The sequence below is a fragment of the Stegodyphus dumicola genome, chromosome 5 (assembly GCF_044657685.1).
Source record: "Stegodyphus dumicola isolate Sdum_Otavi_A_Nest chromosome 5, ASM4465768v1".
In the NCBI taxonomy this organism is placed as follows: Eukaryota; Metazoa; Arthropoda; class Arachnida; order Araneae; family Eresidae; genus Stegodyphus; species Stegodyphus dumicola.
The window spans coordinates 167,813,082-167,828,680 of record NC_140772.1 but is presented as its reverse complement, the minus strand read 5'-3'; the positions used below and the strand labels follow the sequence as shown (position 1 = coordinate 167,828,680).

The 15,599-nt window shown below is 31.1% G+C and overlaps 1 protein-coding gene across 2 annotated transcripts; it reads right to left on the bottom strand.

The window, feature by feature from the left end:
- Positions 1–273: 273 nt before the first annotated feature.
- On the bottom strand, positions 274–12,332 carry LOC146997325 (uncharacterized). Of its 2 annotated transcripts, none has more exons than XM_085816369.1 (4): positions 12,196–12,332; positions 10,507–10,581; positions 3,453–3,769; positions 274–557 (listed from the first exon to the last, which is right to left on the bottom strand). In XM_085816369.1, exons 2-4 carry the CDS (start codon positions 10,565–10,567, stop codon positions 486–488), a joined length of 450 nt encoding a protein of 149 aa, XP_085672495.1. In that variant the 5' UTR covers positions 10,568–10,581; positions 12,196–12,332; the 3' UTR covers positions 274–485. The 2 variants fall into 2 exon arrangements, with proteins under 2 accessions (XP_085672495.1, XP_085672494.1); XM_085816368.1 differs by lacking the exon at positions 12,196–12,332 and adding an exon at positions 12,075–12,146.
- Between the last annotated feature and the right edge of the window lie 3,267 nt (positions 12,333–15,599).

The window sequence follows — 15,599 nt, the reverse complement described above, 5'->3', positions numbered from 1 at the left end:
TAAGAAGTTAATATTGTTAATCTTTTATAAGGAATTTGGAAGAATTATTGAGAAAATGCTGGATTTAGATACTTTTATTCTTTTCAAGTTTACTTTGTTTACTATAACATTACTTATAACAATAACTCAGCTCAAATTTCAAAATGATTTTCTGTTAGTTAAATGCTATATATTTTCTAACACGAAAATTCAATGATTTTTAAATATCAATTACGTTTCCAGCCTTTTAGTTTTAATGTAAAATGTTATGTATAAAACAATGATTCATTTGCTGTATTTTAATGACATTTTATTGACTTATTTTAGGGAAAATAAATAGTTCATTGTTCAGATTATATTAATTATTCATTACATAGAATAAGCAGAGAAAATATTGCTAAGATGTTAGTCTCAAACTTCTTCATCAAATTTGGGAACATGAAAATTTCTTTGGAGACTGGTTTAGAAAGCTGCAGTGCAGTTTTCTGGTGTAGGATGGTTGCCTGCTAAATGTACATTTTTCCCACAGGAAAATTTCCACCTTTAAAAGAAAAAGTATCTCTTTTCTTCCTCTTTCCCTGTTAAAAGAAAGCATACATTAATAATATACATAAGTATATGCACTGCCTTGCAAAAAAAAAAAAAAAAAAAAAAAAAAAAAAGCATATTTGCTTTATGTCTTATAATAAATAAGTACATGCACTGCCTTACAAAAGTGGTAATAAATTCAAAATACACCAAAATCTTTTTGCGCATTAATAGACTACAAAACTCACAGAAGATCATCAATATTTTATTTCCAATTATATCAATAAGATTAAATAAATATTTATGTATATTTATGTACATTACATTCATTTTTACATCATGTCTTAAACGCTTACTTCACACTTAGTCCATGCAGTAACTATTTTCATTACCATTCATTTCATGATTACATTATCATTCATCGAGTACTAAATCCAAAGGCTAGAGATTATTTCGTTTGATATTAACATGCACAAATTTATTTACATATAATACAATGGTTACAAACATTATTCTTAGGCAGAAGAATTCTTTACTATAGGCTTAATACCTTCACTCTTTAAAGAAAAAGTTAAATTATCGAATAACATCAAAGGACGTTCGGAGCGCCACCTAACGGCGGGAGCTATCAATTCGTAACAGTCCATTGAGAAAAATATCTTATAAGTTATACAAATGAAACTTAATATGCGATATGCTCTACTATACCTTTAACACAAGCATTGCAACAATATACTTTATCCGTACAATTACTCTACGAGTAACACTTCCAGCATCACCTAAGAATTGTCATTGACACTGAAGTCCAGAAAATATGCTAGACAGGAAAATAACCTCATTTTCGAAGCGCAGATCTGCCAACTGTTCAGCACAGTGAGGATAAGTGTTATCTTCCATCAGATAAGCCACTACTGCTAGACTTAATCTCACAAAAGGTTCGACAACTTAATTCTGCTTGCTTTTAATAGTATCCCCATTATTACCCATACATTGGTGACATATCCCAAAAAATACAGCCTATGTCATCGCAATGTTACCATTAAAACGGGAAGTTAACCATATTATCAGGCTGGATAAGATCGCATTTCCTTCTATATCTTCAAGCTCTTATTCTATGATTCTAGAGCAAATCTTGATTCATCTTGAAGATCACTCACAAATATTGCTTTATGTTTCAAATCCAAATCGTATGCTATGGCAGCTATTTAAGCTATCGATTCTTATCTTACAGCTCAAAGAGAGATACGTTAATAATGAATATATTTCGAAAAAACGATTTTACTCTCCTTATTTGTAATTGGGCGTGAATTAAAAACTAAACATTTCTGCTATGTCGATAGTGAGCAGTCATTATAATTTTGTTCATATGGTACGTTTTGAGAAATTAGTATAGATGAATGAATCAATAGAAAGCCATAAGAGGTTAACAGAAATAACATGTAGAGACATTAGGATTTTTGATGATGAGAGACGTGAAAAATATGCAGTGCTCTTGCCGGGACTCGAACCACGGACCTCTCGTTTACGCCCCGAAAGCACTAAGCACTATACCACGAAAGCACGCTAAGAAGGCGGAAGAAATACCTTATATACTCCCCTTTTTAAAGGGAGACTGAGGATTAGGCAACCCAATCGCCAAATCTTGGTCGTGGAAAATCATCATCCACTACCCTTTTAGTTCGGGCGCCACTGTAGAGATATTACGATTTTTTTAAGCAGGAGTTGAGAAATATGAGCAATGCCCTCTCCGGTACTCGAACTACAGACCTCTTGTTTATGCACCGAGCGTGCTGACTACTATACCACGAAGACATGCTAAGAAGGCGGGAGAAATACCTTATAAATACAGCAAGCTCTATAGCAATATTATTTTCGATATTTTTAAGACCTTCAGAATCTAATGATAGCATCTACTTGAATGTGCCTGAAATGTCTTACATCTATAATAAAGCTTATTCAAAATCATTATTTTGTCCTGACTGACTTGACTACTTGAACGTGCCTGAAATGTCTTACATCTATAAAAAGCTTATTCAAAATCATTATTTTGTCCTGACTGACCGTAAGTGCATTCACTTTTCAGAATAACAGCATTTTCAAATTTATAAAAATCTGTCACAGTTAACATTGTCTGATTTACTGTAAAATATCCATAATGGTATCATCTGATTTATATCATTGTTATTGTTTTCTTAGTATACCGCCTGTACCGGCAATGCTACTTGAATTCTGAAGATGCTGTTGACTCCTAAGGTTCTTTCTTTCTGTCTAGAGCTTTAAAGATTAAAGCTATAAATTCTTTATAAAAGCCCATACACCCTATTTCATTCACAACCACTTAGTCAATATTAATGATCACGTATATTCTTAAAATTAGGAATTGTATTCAAAAGTCTTGAAATTAGGAACTGTAAATTAGGAAATAGGAAATTAAAATTAGTAAATAGAAATCTTAAAATTAGGAATTGTATTTAGGATAATTAAATAAAAAGATACTTATTTTAACAATCCCTTCATAATGCCTGGATATTGAAATATATTGGACTTTGTATGACCACAAGTAACGGAAAGAAGTTACAAGTCGACTTTTATCAACCATTACCAAGTCGCTTAAATTTGATTTCCAATCAATATAATTCATCGGTTTCCACCAAGACTGTATTAAATTTACCATGCCTAATATCAAAACTGCCTTTCTTTATGCCGCTTTTTGAAGTTCGCGACAATAGCACAAGACAAAGCACTAGAGCCAACAATATTCTTTAGACATAAATAAAATATTACGACATTCTGAATTTCCATGCTAGTAATAACAACAAATGTGCAACTAAATAAGTTTTAATTAGAATAAACTTTGTAATTACTGAAAAAATAACTGGAAGGTATTAATTTCTAAATTCAAACTATTCATTTCTATAAGTAAATAATGAATAGATGATTCTCACCTGGAAGGGTAAAGTAATTTCTCCTATGCTGGTAGGAGGCATGATACTAGCGGCTAAGCCTCCAAGTAGAGCCAGGCCGATCGGCAGTGTCAGTAATTTGAGAGTTTTGAGCGCAATTTTTGTCTTCAAGGCCTTGACAGCGATTCCTGCGGCTCCGGCACCTCCCGCTATACTAAGTGGTGTCAGTGCATTATTGCCATAGGCTGGATAATCATAAGCACCTAGAGATTCCGGATAATCATAAATAAGGTTGTCTTGTCTTTTAGCACGGCGTCGAGCAACAGGCAACAGAGAATTTGTAGTTACATTTTTGTCTCCTGAAAAATAAAATTTTATTTGAAAATTGCATTTCTTAGAAAATATTTAGATAAATTATCTCTTAAAACCAAATTTGAAGACCATAAATATACATGCATTTTAACTCAGCATCAAAATAATTTTTATAGTATAATATTATAATACAACAACTAATTAATTTTATAGTATAATATAGTATTTTATAGTAAAAAATAAATTTTGATAGTATTCAATAACATTTTTATATAAGGTCATTGAATTTTAGCTTGTGATGCGATACTCGACACTATCACACGTTTTTAGATATGTAACATACCGTATCGAGAAACTTGACTCCATGTGAGGAAGAGTTAGAAGTTTTTTTCGTACAAGTAAGTATACAAAATAATCTAGTAATATTTTATGTGTTTTTCTACTGATTTGAAGTATTTCCTATCTTTATGATATCCCTACATTATTGGTATACGATCACACGGTTTGAAACAAAGGAAAATTTTACTCCCGATATGCACTGGAATTACGTGAAGTAATCCAGCCATCTCTTTACAGTTCAGTATTACTAAACATAATAAATTGTAAATTATTAACTTTACAAAATAGTAAATTGTTCTGCATAACAGCTTCTCACTTTCGAAGGGTATCTGGGATTCGACTGGATTAGATTATATTACAGCAAAGCGCACGAAGGTAACGGAGATGTGCCTTCGTGAAAGGTATTTTAGGAGAAACTGCTCATATTTACATCACACAAGAGGAAAGCAAGAAAACTTTCCATGTAGTAACACGTTCGTCGGGGTTTGAGCACGAGTCCGACTAGCAGTGGTAAACGAATTTACCCCTCAGCCACTGACAGGCAAAAGCTAATATTGTCAAAAGAAACTATTAGACCGAATTGCGGCAATGAACTTACGTTTTTCTTTCAACTATCCAATTTTTTTGCTTATCTCAATAATAAATTTTTTGCCATCGAATTCATATGGCCAGGTAAAGCTGTAATGCCACCTCTTAGTCGTTCTTAATGGCCAAGTTGTCGCACTATATGGAATGGTCATCAAAAAATGAATGCTGTTATATTCATTTATTAACTTGTGGACTTGACAATATCATGTCTAAAATTAAGACACAATAACACGCCGAACAAATACTAATTCAGAAGTCAAACAACAAAAATCAGCGTTTATATTTTCAAAATTTCACAGGACTAGTTTGGATGGTTTTACCGAACCACCATCCTCAGCTGCAAAACCGCAAGTGGTTTTATCGAAACTAGTCCTGTGAAATTTTGAAAATATAACGCTGATTTTTGTTGTTGGACTTCTGAATTAAATCATGTCTAACAACTACACACACTTTCAATAACTGTGTGAAGTATTTACAAAATAATATTTTCTCTAGTAAATGTTTTATTTTGTATAACTGTATACTTGCATCATATGGCTTTCCGCTCTTTATTGTTTTCACACTATCCAGCTTCTGAAGAGTTTATGAATTATGTGCTGCCAAATTTGATTGCGATCTTCATTTGTAACATTAGGTTTTATATAATCTGTTGTTTTTATCTCTGTCTGTAAATTCAATCTGTCTCTTACTGATGAATAAACTAAGCGATTTAAAAGGAATAAACACAGTTAAACACAGTTCTTATTAACATTTTATTAATCTGTTTGATTTATATTAAGATGTATTTAATTCATGATACATCTAATTTATGTTTTTTAATTAATCACAGATTTTTCTAGCTTTACATGGTATATAACGGATACAGAATCCTTTTATATTTTTATATCCTTCTGCGGTTTTTAAAAGGCAAATCCTTCCTTGAGTGTTATTTGTAAATTAAAGATTTTAGATGCAATTCTTTTAAGCTGCACTCATGCTATTGATTCGTACCGAAATTCTTCAGTATTCATTATGTTCAGTCCGCTATACACGAGAAGAATGAGTAAAGGTATGTGTTAATAAAAATCAAATCATGTACATTTATTTATTTGATACTCGTGTAATATATGCGTGTATGTTTTATGATTTTTTTTCAATTACTTCCAAAACATTCACACCTTATTTTTTTAATTTGTATTATTTTTGAATTAAATTTCCCTTTTGTGATTGATTTATTTTGTACTGTTTATTTACTTAATATGAGTTCAATTATTATGACTGCCATACTCATATTCAATCCGATATCAGAACACAGCAATGCCTAAAAAGTTCGCCACATAGGTGCAGAGAAATTAATTTCAAGGTTTAGTAGCACTGGAGAGGAGGGTTTACAAAATATTTCGAGGCAGGTGAAACAACATTTACAAGTCAAAGGACTGACGTCACAATTTCCTTTCCTTATACGAAATAACATATTCTAAAAGGAAAAACTAAATAATATACGCTCACAAAAGGTCATAACGTAAACAAAATAGATGTTAAAATCATATAGTTGCACATTCTCTATTTCCAAAAGCAACGTGACATAGTAAAAAGTGTTTTTTCCTGAAAGTTACACTTTTGAGGTATCGTGGGTTGTACATTTTTTATCTATTTTCGTGAAAATTACACTTTTAAAATATTGTATTTAGATGTATTTATAATATCCCTTATTATAACATTGCTCGATATACCACTCTTTAGATCACTTTCCAGATATTAATTAAAACGCTATTAATAACGCAATGCTGAAATAATGCTCATCACAATAAATCAAACAAAATTTGCATCAAACAAGATTAATTATGTCTAATGAATGTTATACCTAAAACTCTTTATCAATCGATTGCAAAATTTGTAATTTTCTTTTGTATACTAGCGACTGCATCTAAAATTGAATCCAAAGGCAATGATAAAATTTTCAGTAACATATATATATTTCAAGTTCCGTCTACATACTTGTTTTGGTTACTTACGTATTAAAGCAACCACCTTCACCCAATCTAGCAATTTTTAGGTAACAGGACGACTGTAATGGTAAAAGTTAGTCATCGAGTGCAGGTTGGTAGTTTTCTCGAATATTTTTGAAAAGATTCTCCTACTGCAGCTATTTATCATAAGTCACATTATCAACACACAAAAAGAAAATATACTTTAATAATTTAAAATACAAATTTTAAACATTAATTAATTAAGTATTAATTAATTAAGTATTACGTAATAAATTAAATAAAATACTTTATTTTCATCTAAAAATCTTTCAGCGATGTTTTTGAGCTATACTTCTCCCCAAGTATTTGAGCTATACTTCTCCCCGAATTGCTATCGCTTAAATAAAATCAGAGAATTGCAGAGACTCGACATCGCGCAAACCCCGTAATACCCGCTATCTACCAAACGCTTCTCGTGGTTGTTCCCTTTATGGACTTTGTGTTAGAATTCTGCATTCCTGCAGAAACGTTATGGCAGTTTCTTCCATTGCTGGCAAATTTCACAAAGACTTTGAAACTTGGAATATGACAAAAAGAGCACATAGGAAAATGGTGATGTTGCTTTCACCGAACTACTGTTATAAGCATTGTTGCCTGAACAATGGTCATGTACGTGGTTGCTAGAATTTGGCCCAATATGAACATTTAGCGACATCTAATAAGGTGATAAGAAACAGTTTTTTTTTTTTTTTTTTTTTTCTGGTTGATTCAAAAGGTAACTCTAAATTTAGTAATAAAGGGGCAAGGAAACTAATAGAAACATTATTATTCTTTTCTTTACTAAATCTTTGGGCAACTCTTTTGCAGAATGTATCAGATTCAGCCATTAGATACTTCATAAAAAATTGAAGCATTTTTACCCATACATAAATTTTATAGAGAGTAAAAGGAAAAATTTATGGCGCATGACTGAAATTATGAATTACGATAATTTTAATTGAAAAGTACAACATGATAAACTCATTTTAATTAAAATAAAAAAATTACATATGTATCTTTTGATAATCTGGCTCTGTATCAATTAACATATTATAATATCATTACCAGCAAACGATTAAATCATAAAGTACGAGTATTGTATATATATATTGAAGCCGCCCAAGCGAGAAAGCGTTAGTGACACTGACTGCCGAACCGAGGGACTCAAGCTCGAAACCCGGAGAAAGCATGGATGTAAATTATGTGCCCCTTCATAGGATGTAATGGTGGTCGCCTATTAAATGCCTCCATAATAAAACGACCACCACTTCTGCCTTTGTAGCGACCAAAGCCTAAAACGTCTAGTGCCCGACTCAGTTTTTTCTAATTGATATAGCAGGGCTTGTGGCATTACCCAGTTAAAGATATTTAGTAACTTAATGATTTATAACTTGACGATTCTATTTAAGATATTTTTACTTTTACATGTTTATGTTACTAACAATTGAATCATCATTTTCGAATTCAAAATTATTTCTTTATTTATTTAAAATTTTGGATTTAAAATTCATAATTAGACGTCAATTTGTAGGTACGATTACTCGCAAACATGCTTATAAATCTGTAAGGATTCAAAAATAAAAATTCTCCAGGTGATTTTTTAGAGCTAAAAAAATAGACAAAATATTCCACAAATATTTAAGCAATAAGTTTCTTTAAATATAATTTTAATGCTTAAATATTCCTACAAAATATTATTTAACACTGAAATAAAGTAAAAATTATAAACTGCTAAAAGGCTTCTTTTTCTTTTTAATTCACAGGGTTTAGCACCGAAATCCCTAGCTCCATCTCTGATATTCCATGCAGATACATTCTTTATCTGCGCAGAAATCTGAATCATTTAATAAATTAATTTATCTGTACTTCTGAACAACGCTTTGTAACAAATACATTATTATACCATAAACAGGAGATATGAAGTATAATTTAAAGCCTTAACAATTATTTCTAATGCTGGTACGTAAAAAATCTTTATTTGTCGATTGCGAAATCTCTAATTGTAATTCTTTTGTATACAAGCGGCTACATCCAAAATCAAATCCAAAGGTAATGATAAAGTTCTGAAGTAATAATTTATTACAGACCTTAAGCTGAAATTCCTTAAGCTGACCTTAAGCTGAGTTAACTTTTATACAATAGTAAAGGATTGTTTTTATGAATTGACAATATTAGATATTTTTCGTTCAAAAGATAAACGAAGTATTTGTATGATATAATTATAATTTAATTTTTTTAATTTAAAATATTATAAATAGTTAACTCATTTTGAGTTGTTATTTTGAAATTTTCAGATTGTGAGTTAAATGATTTTTAATTATTTTCTGAGCAATACTGATTACTTTCAATACTGTTCTTCTCAGAAAAATTATCTCAGTGAACTCCATATGCATTGTAGATTTTATTGCACAGTTTTGCACGGTTTTAAACAATGCATATACAAAGGCTATACCGATAACTATTAAATCAAAAGAGAAAAGAAACATGCCAAAGTACAACATAAAATTGAGCAAAACAACAACCTTCCTTTTGCCTTATGCTTTAACCGTTTGTATTCTGTGCGGGTATGTTTTATTAAAACATACGCCAAACGGAAAATTGTTGCTTTACGAAGTTTAACTATCAACTCACTAAACTTCAAATACAACTTTAAAAAATCGATCAATTAATGAAAGCTATTCTGACTTGCTTGAAAACTTACGTTTCACGAGTGTTTACATATTTTTCACTCGCACTAAAACGTTTTTAAGCTAAAAATCTTAAACTTCGATATGGCAGCCGATTATGTTTTCTGATAGTTACAGAATTTTTATGTTTAAAACAGAGATTTGTTAACACGAATTTTTGAATTCTGCAAGATTTTAGCAATTAGTTTTTTACTGAAAAGATTTTTAAAAAAGAATATATGAGTTAACGTAAATTAGAATATTTTCAAGTGTTTTGGACGCCAATCTGAAAATCAGCTCCAAGTCTTAAACGATAATATCTCGGAAGGGACTTGTATTGATATTTATGCTTAAGTGATGCATGTAATAGAACTATGAAAAAATAAATTGCTATGTTATTTCAGAAACAATTCGATTTTGTGTCAAAATACATATGTTATACATAAATCTAATATAAAACACTAGTCGCATTTTATAGACATGAAAAATGCAGTTTAGAATTTGTAGATGAATCAGCGAACCAAACAGAACGAAAAAATCGAAAATGTCTTTTTTTCTGAAGCTTTTAATATTGAAATTCCTTTTGAGTCGAGTTTTAATTTTTCAAAATTAGAAATAATTTTTATCATTTGGTAACAGAAAATTAGAAATTAGTTTTATCATTTGGTTTTATCATTTGGTATCATTTGGTATTATGTATTTTAAAAGAAAAGCTGAATATTTGTATAATTAAATTATTTATGTTTTTCGACATTTTATTATATATATATATATATAATTTAATTTAAAAAAAATTAAGCATCTAAATCATATCTAAAGTGTTAGACTGTAATCTGAAATTTTCAAACTGCAAGTTATTATTTTTATATTCGATTATTATTTATTCATTAAGCAATAATATGAATTCTGGAATTTTATTGATCAACTTTTTTCAAAATTTTCAACTATGAAATAGAGGAACATAGCACCTTAAAAGACACGTAAATAATATCATTGTACGCTGGTAGTTCATTCTTTTTTTCTTAACAACTGAAAAAGCTGGCTGTATTTACCTTAGTAGTTTTATCCGTGAAGTAATTTAAATTTGGTTTTTGTTAGAAAGTCTTCCCGATGACATCATTCCTAAGGTAGATAACTCTGTTGTACTTGACTGCAATAATTGATGTAATCAAATACAATAATTAAAACAACAGTTTTACTCACCTTCGATAGTCAAAGCCGCATTGGAAAGAAGCACTATTACAAAATATAGCACAAGCTTCATTCTGAGCAGGAAATCTAAAATAGCGAATACATCTTTTTAATTTGCAGATTACTAGAAAATATGATTCAAAATATTTTACATTTGTTAATTCATTTGCATTATACAAGTTTATCTAATCCAGACATCATATTGACCGGAATATAAGACGATGTTTTCCTTCGAAATGTCCTTCTAAAAATTTAATCCATTCGTAATTTAATACAGTGTAAACTTACTTTTCACTTCTTTATTTTTAAAATTAAAGAATATTTGCTTAACGTAACTTTCCTCCATTTCTCGAAAATAGTTTTAAAATTTTAGGTCCTCTTATATTTTATACTGGCTTGTAGTGAGGACAATGAGACATTTAATTAACATAAGTAATTTACGTGATAAAAATTAACATATTAAAAAGAAAACTAAAATTTCAGACGTTGTTGGTTGACAGTCATTATTTAGCAAAGGCACACCCATTAGTCCTTATTATCGGCAGTTAAATTAGTACACTTAAATAGCATTAGTCCTTATTATTAGCTGTTTAATAGTGTCAGCAGATTTAACGAATAACTCGTTCTTAATTAAAGGAGCTGCAAAAGGATTTGAAATTTCAATATTTTATGGCAATCCCATTGTTAACAATGGCGGGATAAAAAGTGCCGAAGAGAAATTTAATCGAATTGAAAGTAGTTATTTTTATGTATGGCGTCTCTAAATTATCGCACCTGTTATTCTTTAAAATTATCTCATAGTCGTGATGTAGTTCATATAAACTTTCCCTATATTTATTTTCAAGATATTTCTATTTTTACATTACGAATTTATCTCTCATTACAACAACTTTATTAAAGATTGTTTTTAATCGACTAAATACAATTTTAATTCATTTTGGTTTAATTTATCTGAACTGAGAGCTTAATATACATAGTTGGACTGACTGCGTAACCATTAGTATAACATAATTCTCTAATCTTCTCTCAAAAGGAGGAAATTTTATAACATTTAATATCAGATGAAATCAATAATTGATCACACTAAAATATTTTCAAACACCTTTCAAAGTAATGGTACCATGATTATAACAAATCCTAAGAATTAATTTTATAACTCTTTGATAATCTCACTTGTTAAAACTTCAAACATAAATTGGTGATAGATAGCTGACATAAATATACGCTTGAAACTATCTGAAAACCTTGAGATAGTTTCAAACATAATACATCATTTTGAAAATTTCCTGATGAAGTAAAATTTTTTTCATACGTTTAAAATATCAGCCAAGTTTAAAAGCTTTATAACAGTGACAAAATGAATGATGTTTGAGAAATACAAATGGTAGAAAATATTGCGGACATTTTCAGTAAGCTATATTATCAAGTGTATAACGTGTAATTCCAACTCATGTTCTTTTGCATATTTTAAAGTTCATTTACTCTGTTTTCTTAACCAGAAACGCAAACGCAATGATTAGGAAGTTTATTTTAAATTTATTTAGTTCCGTTAATAAAATATGAATAAAAGTACTCTAAACCTTGCATTTAAAACCTCCTATTCATTTACATTAGCACAAACGTTATTCTGTTCACAGAAAAATGTAATTACAAGTAAATTTAAAACGAATAGAAAAAGAACTGGTAATAATAGTTTCTTACTTCCGACTAGGACCGGAATCGATACATATACATAATATTACTAGAAAAATTGCGTATTTCCCTTTTTAAAGTTACAGCCGACATGACCTGCTTGCCTTGTCCAATAGGGCTGGCTTCCTTTTTAGGTTTCCTTTGTTAGCCTTAAATTCTACTAACGCCCTTCTCGGCAAATGTGTAGAGAAGTTTAAAACATTGATTTCCTTCCTTCTCTGTGACACCAGCACTTTGGGACCGAAAGGTAAACATTTCACTCTTTTGCAATGAATTCCATATTGATCTCAAAGAAAGACTAACACAGAGGAATGTTCAATGTACTGTTGGAAATTCGATCATTTCAAAGCCAGTTTTGAAAAGAAAATATGGGGCAATAACCTCACAAACATTATTCACCCTCTTGGATCCGTAACCCTATTACGATAAAGTTAATCATAACGAGCATCATATTTAAATAGTTATTATCAAGATTTAGTCTTCAGTCTTTTATCTCCCAGCTTAACTATTTCAGCCTATCCTTAATCCACCTTAGCAAGTTTTTATCGACAATACAGTTGCTTAAAACAGACATGTGTTTTATCGTAAACACTATTAACATTATTAACTAAAATATTTTATTTGCACTTCCAACATAAAACTAAAGGCCACAAAATGTTAGCTGTTTCTTGCAGACGATAAAATACATGACTGTTATTTGAAAAGGATATATTAAAAAAATGAAACAATTTTGACTGGAGAAGTAGAAAGTTTGTTATTTCCACTAAGCTGACATTGAGGGAAATTTAAAATTTTCACCTGCAGATCAGGTCGACGAAACTTATTGTACGAATCTCCGCTAAACTGACAAATCGCAAAAAAATGTCACAGTTTACTGTATCAGAGGGACAAACTCTAAAATGAGGCTATCTAATTAGCCTAACCTAAGTAAAAGCTCTTTATTCTTCCTTAGTATGCAAAATGCAAAGATAATTCAGAAAACTAGTGTAGAGTCATTACGAATTTTTTTATGCGAGAGACGCGAAAAATGAGCAATGCCCTCGCCGGGACTCGAACCTGGACCTCTCGAATACGCGCCGAATGTGCTACCGTTACACCACGAAGGCATGCATAAAGGAGGAAGAAAATACTTTAAATTATTCCTCTTTTAATGGGCGACTGGAGATTAGAGGACCCAATAACCAAATCCAATTAGGTTTTGGATGCTGGAGACGTGAGACATGAGCAATGCCCTCGTCGAGACTCGAACCTGGATCTGTCGAATATTTGCCGAATTTCCAACCGTTACACCACGAAGACATGCAGAAAGGAGGGAGAAAATAGCTTATAATACATTTAAAACGTAATTCATATTAATTTGTAAATGAAATTCAAATTGCAAGTATCCCAGAAATGGTATTTAAATGAATTTTGACGATGGCGAAAAATCAGCTCGCCTGAAGTCGGTTAGTTTCATTCAGATGATTTCATACTATAGTATTTTGCTCAAACTTCATCTCAGGAAATGGAGATAGCTAGCAGTTATCGTATGTAAGCCTTCCATCTGGACATTCAATATTAGTGTCAATATGAAGAGAATTTTTCAGTATATGAAAAGTTCACTGAAAGTAGAAAGCTTACCCAAAAGCTTCAGGCTCTTCCGGAAGACTACAATATGATTCTGACAGAAAAGTTTTCACCAGGCAACAGCTAAGTAATTAACTATGAACCTAACCTCACAATAACTTGTACGAGGATTAGCATATTTACTCCTTGCCTAATTAGTGGGAGGTAGGTCTGTGTAAGAGATGGGCTATAGTTTATTTGCCCTTAGCTGCTCCATTTAACGGAAGAAAAATAGTTAATAATACCAGAAAGTTGTGCTAGCTCTTGTATTCTAACAGAGGGCTTTTCCGTATACAAAGTAAATTATGATACACAGAATTCTTCTGTATAGATGAACTAATAAAAGTATAGGTGTTAATTTAAAATTTTAACTTCGACTTTTGTCCTTATTTCAAATGAGCTGAGAGCTAACTTTTGCGAACAAAGGGTGACTCAGAACTATAATTATTCATCGCATCATGTGATAGCAGTATTGTGGCTAGATAGTGCCATTGAACAGTCAAGTTTTCAGAAGGAAGAATAAAAAAAAAAAAAGAAATATCATCATACCAAGCAGATTCACTTTATTTCTCAAATTACTAGCCGTTTCGAATACTTCTAATCTTTACCGATGTTACTGCATCGGCGCGACTGGGAATCCCTCCTTCCATAAGCTGTATTGTAAGCGAATATTTTTTACATTAAAGTAGTTTTAATGCAGCATTCTAGACTTCAGACAGAGTCGGCCTCTAGAATCGCAGTATACCATACCTGTCTGATCTTACGTTCCATGATCATTCGTAGAATGAAAGGTTCAGATCATTTCCAGAATGATAGTCATCAGTCATAATGGCTGTCTTTAAAATAGTCAGATCAATATTCATAATGATATTGGCAATGATCTCTTGTAGCATGGGTGACTGCATACGCAAACACCTATACTGGAACTGGAACCTGATGTTGTATTTCGTGTTCCATCTTGGATAATGATCTATGTTCCGATATTTACTTCTATTTGAAATTAAAAAATTGAATTTCAAATTTAGTGTACTTTTCACCATTTCCCAAAACACAGCGCGTTCGTTTTAAATAACAAAGAAACAAAATCTTCATTTGACTTCCTTATTCAGTTCTGTCCGTTGTTTTAGATACTCTTAATCCTTCTCATAAACAAATGGAACAATGAACAAAGTTGAACAACAAAATCAAATAACTGAAATATAAGACTCATATAATGATTTTGTTTAATACCTCTTTTAAAATGAACGTAATATTTACAGTAGCTCCTCGCATAATGAACATAATTTGTACCAAGACGATTTTCATTACGAGAATTGGTCCACTTCTCATTTTTAAAAACTTCGCTTTAGAAACGTGAACCAGTTTAAATTTGACTACTTCGAAAGATTTAAGAGCTGCAGTAAAGGTAGACCGAATAAAGCATCTTTTTTCCACACCAGAAGCACTGGTTTGCAAAATGTTAGTGATTAAAAGAAAGTATGCCGTTTTTCAGTGATAGCATAATACAGGGTGAACACACAAAACAGTCTCTGATTTCCGGATGTCATAGAATTAAGAGCTGTTGGAAAAGTTTGATGAAATTAACTCAGAATATTTCATCTTTATTTTAAGAACTGTTAACTCTGACTTGGGCAGCTAGAGGACAGTAGCATCGAAAATAGCATTTACTCCCCAGCAGAGAAGCTGATGGTTGCTAGAGCTTTCCAAAACAAGCCTATTTCTCTGTATTACTGAGACTTGGAAGCAATTTTTGAACGGCATTCAACCATGCTGATAGATTGATTCGCATGGTCACCGGACTTAACTGC

What these genes read in the sequence shown, in the direction of transcription:
- LOC146997325 (XM_085816368.1), bottom strand. An exon ending in TGCGGCTTTGACTATCGAAG is followed by an intron (nt 3,770 to 10,506) that starts GTGAGTAAAACT and finishes TTTATTTTTCAG; the next exon opens with GAGACAAAAATGTAACTACA. An exon ending in AAATTACTTTACCCTTCCAG is followed by an intron (nt 558 to 3,452) that starts GTGAGAATCATC and finishes TTCTTTTAACAG; the next exon opens with GGAAAGAGGAAGAAAAGAGA.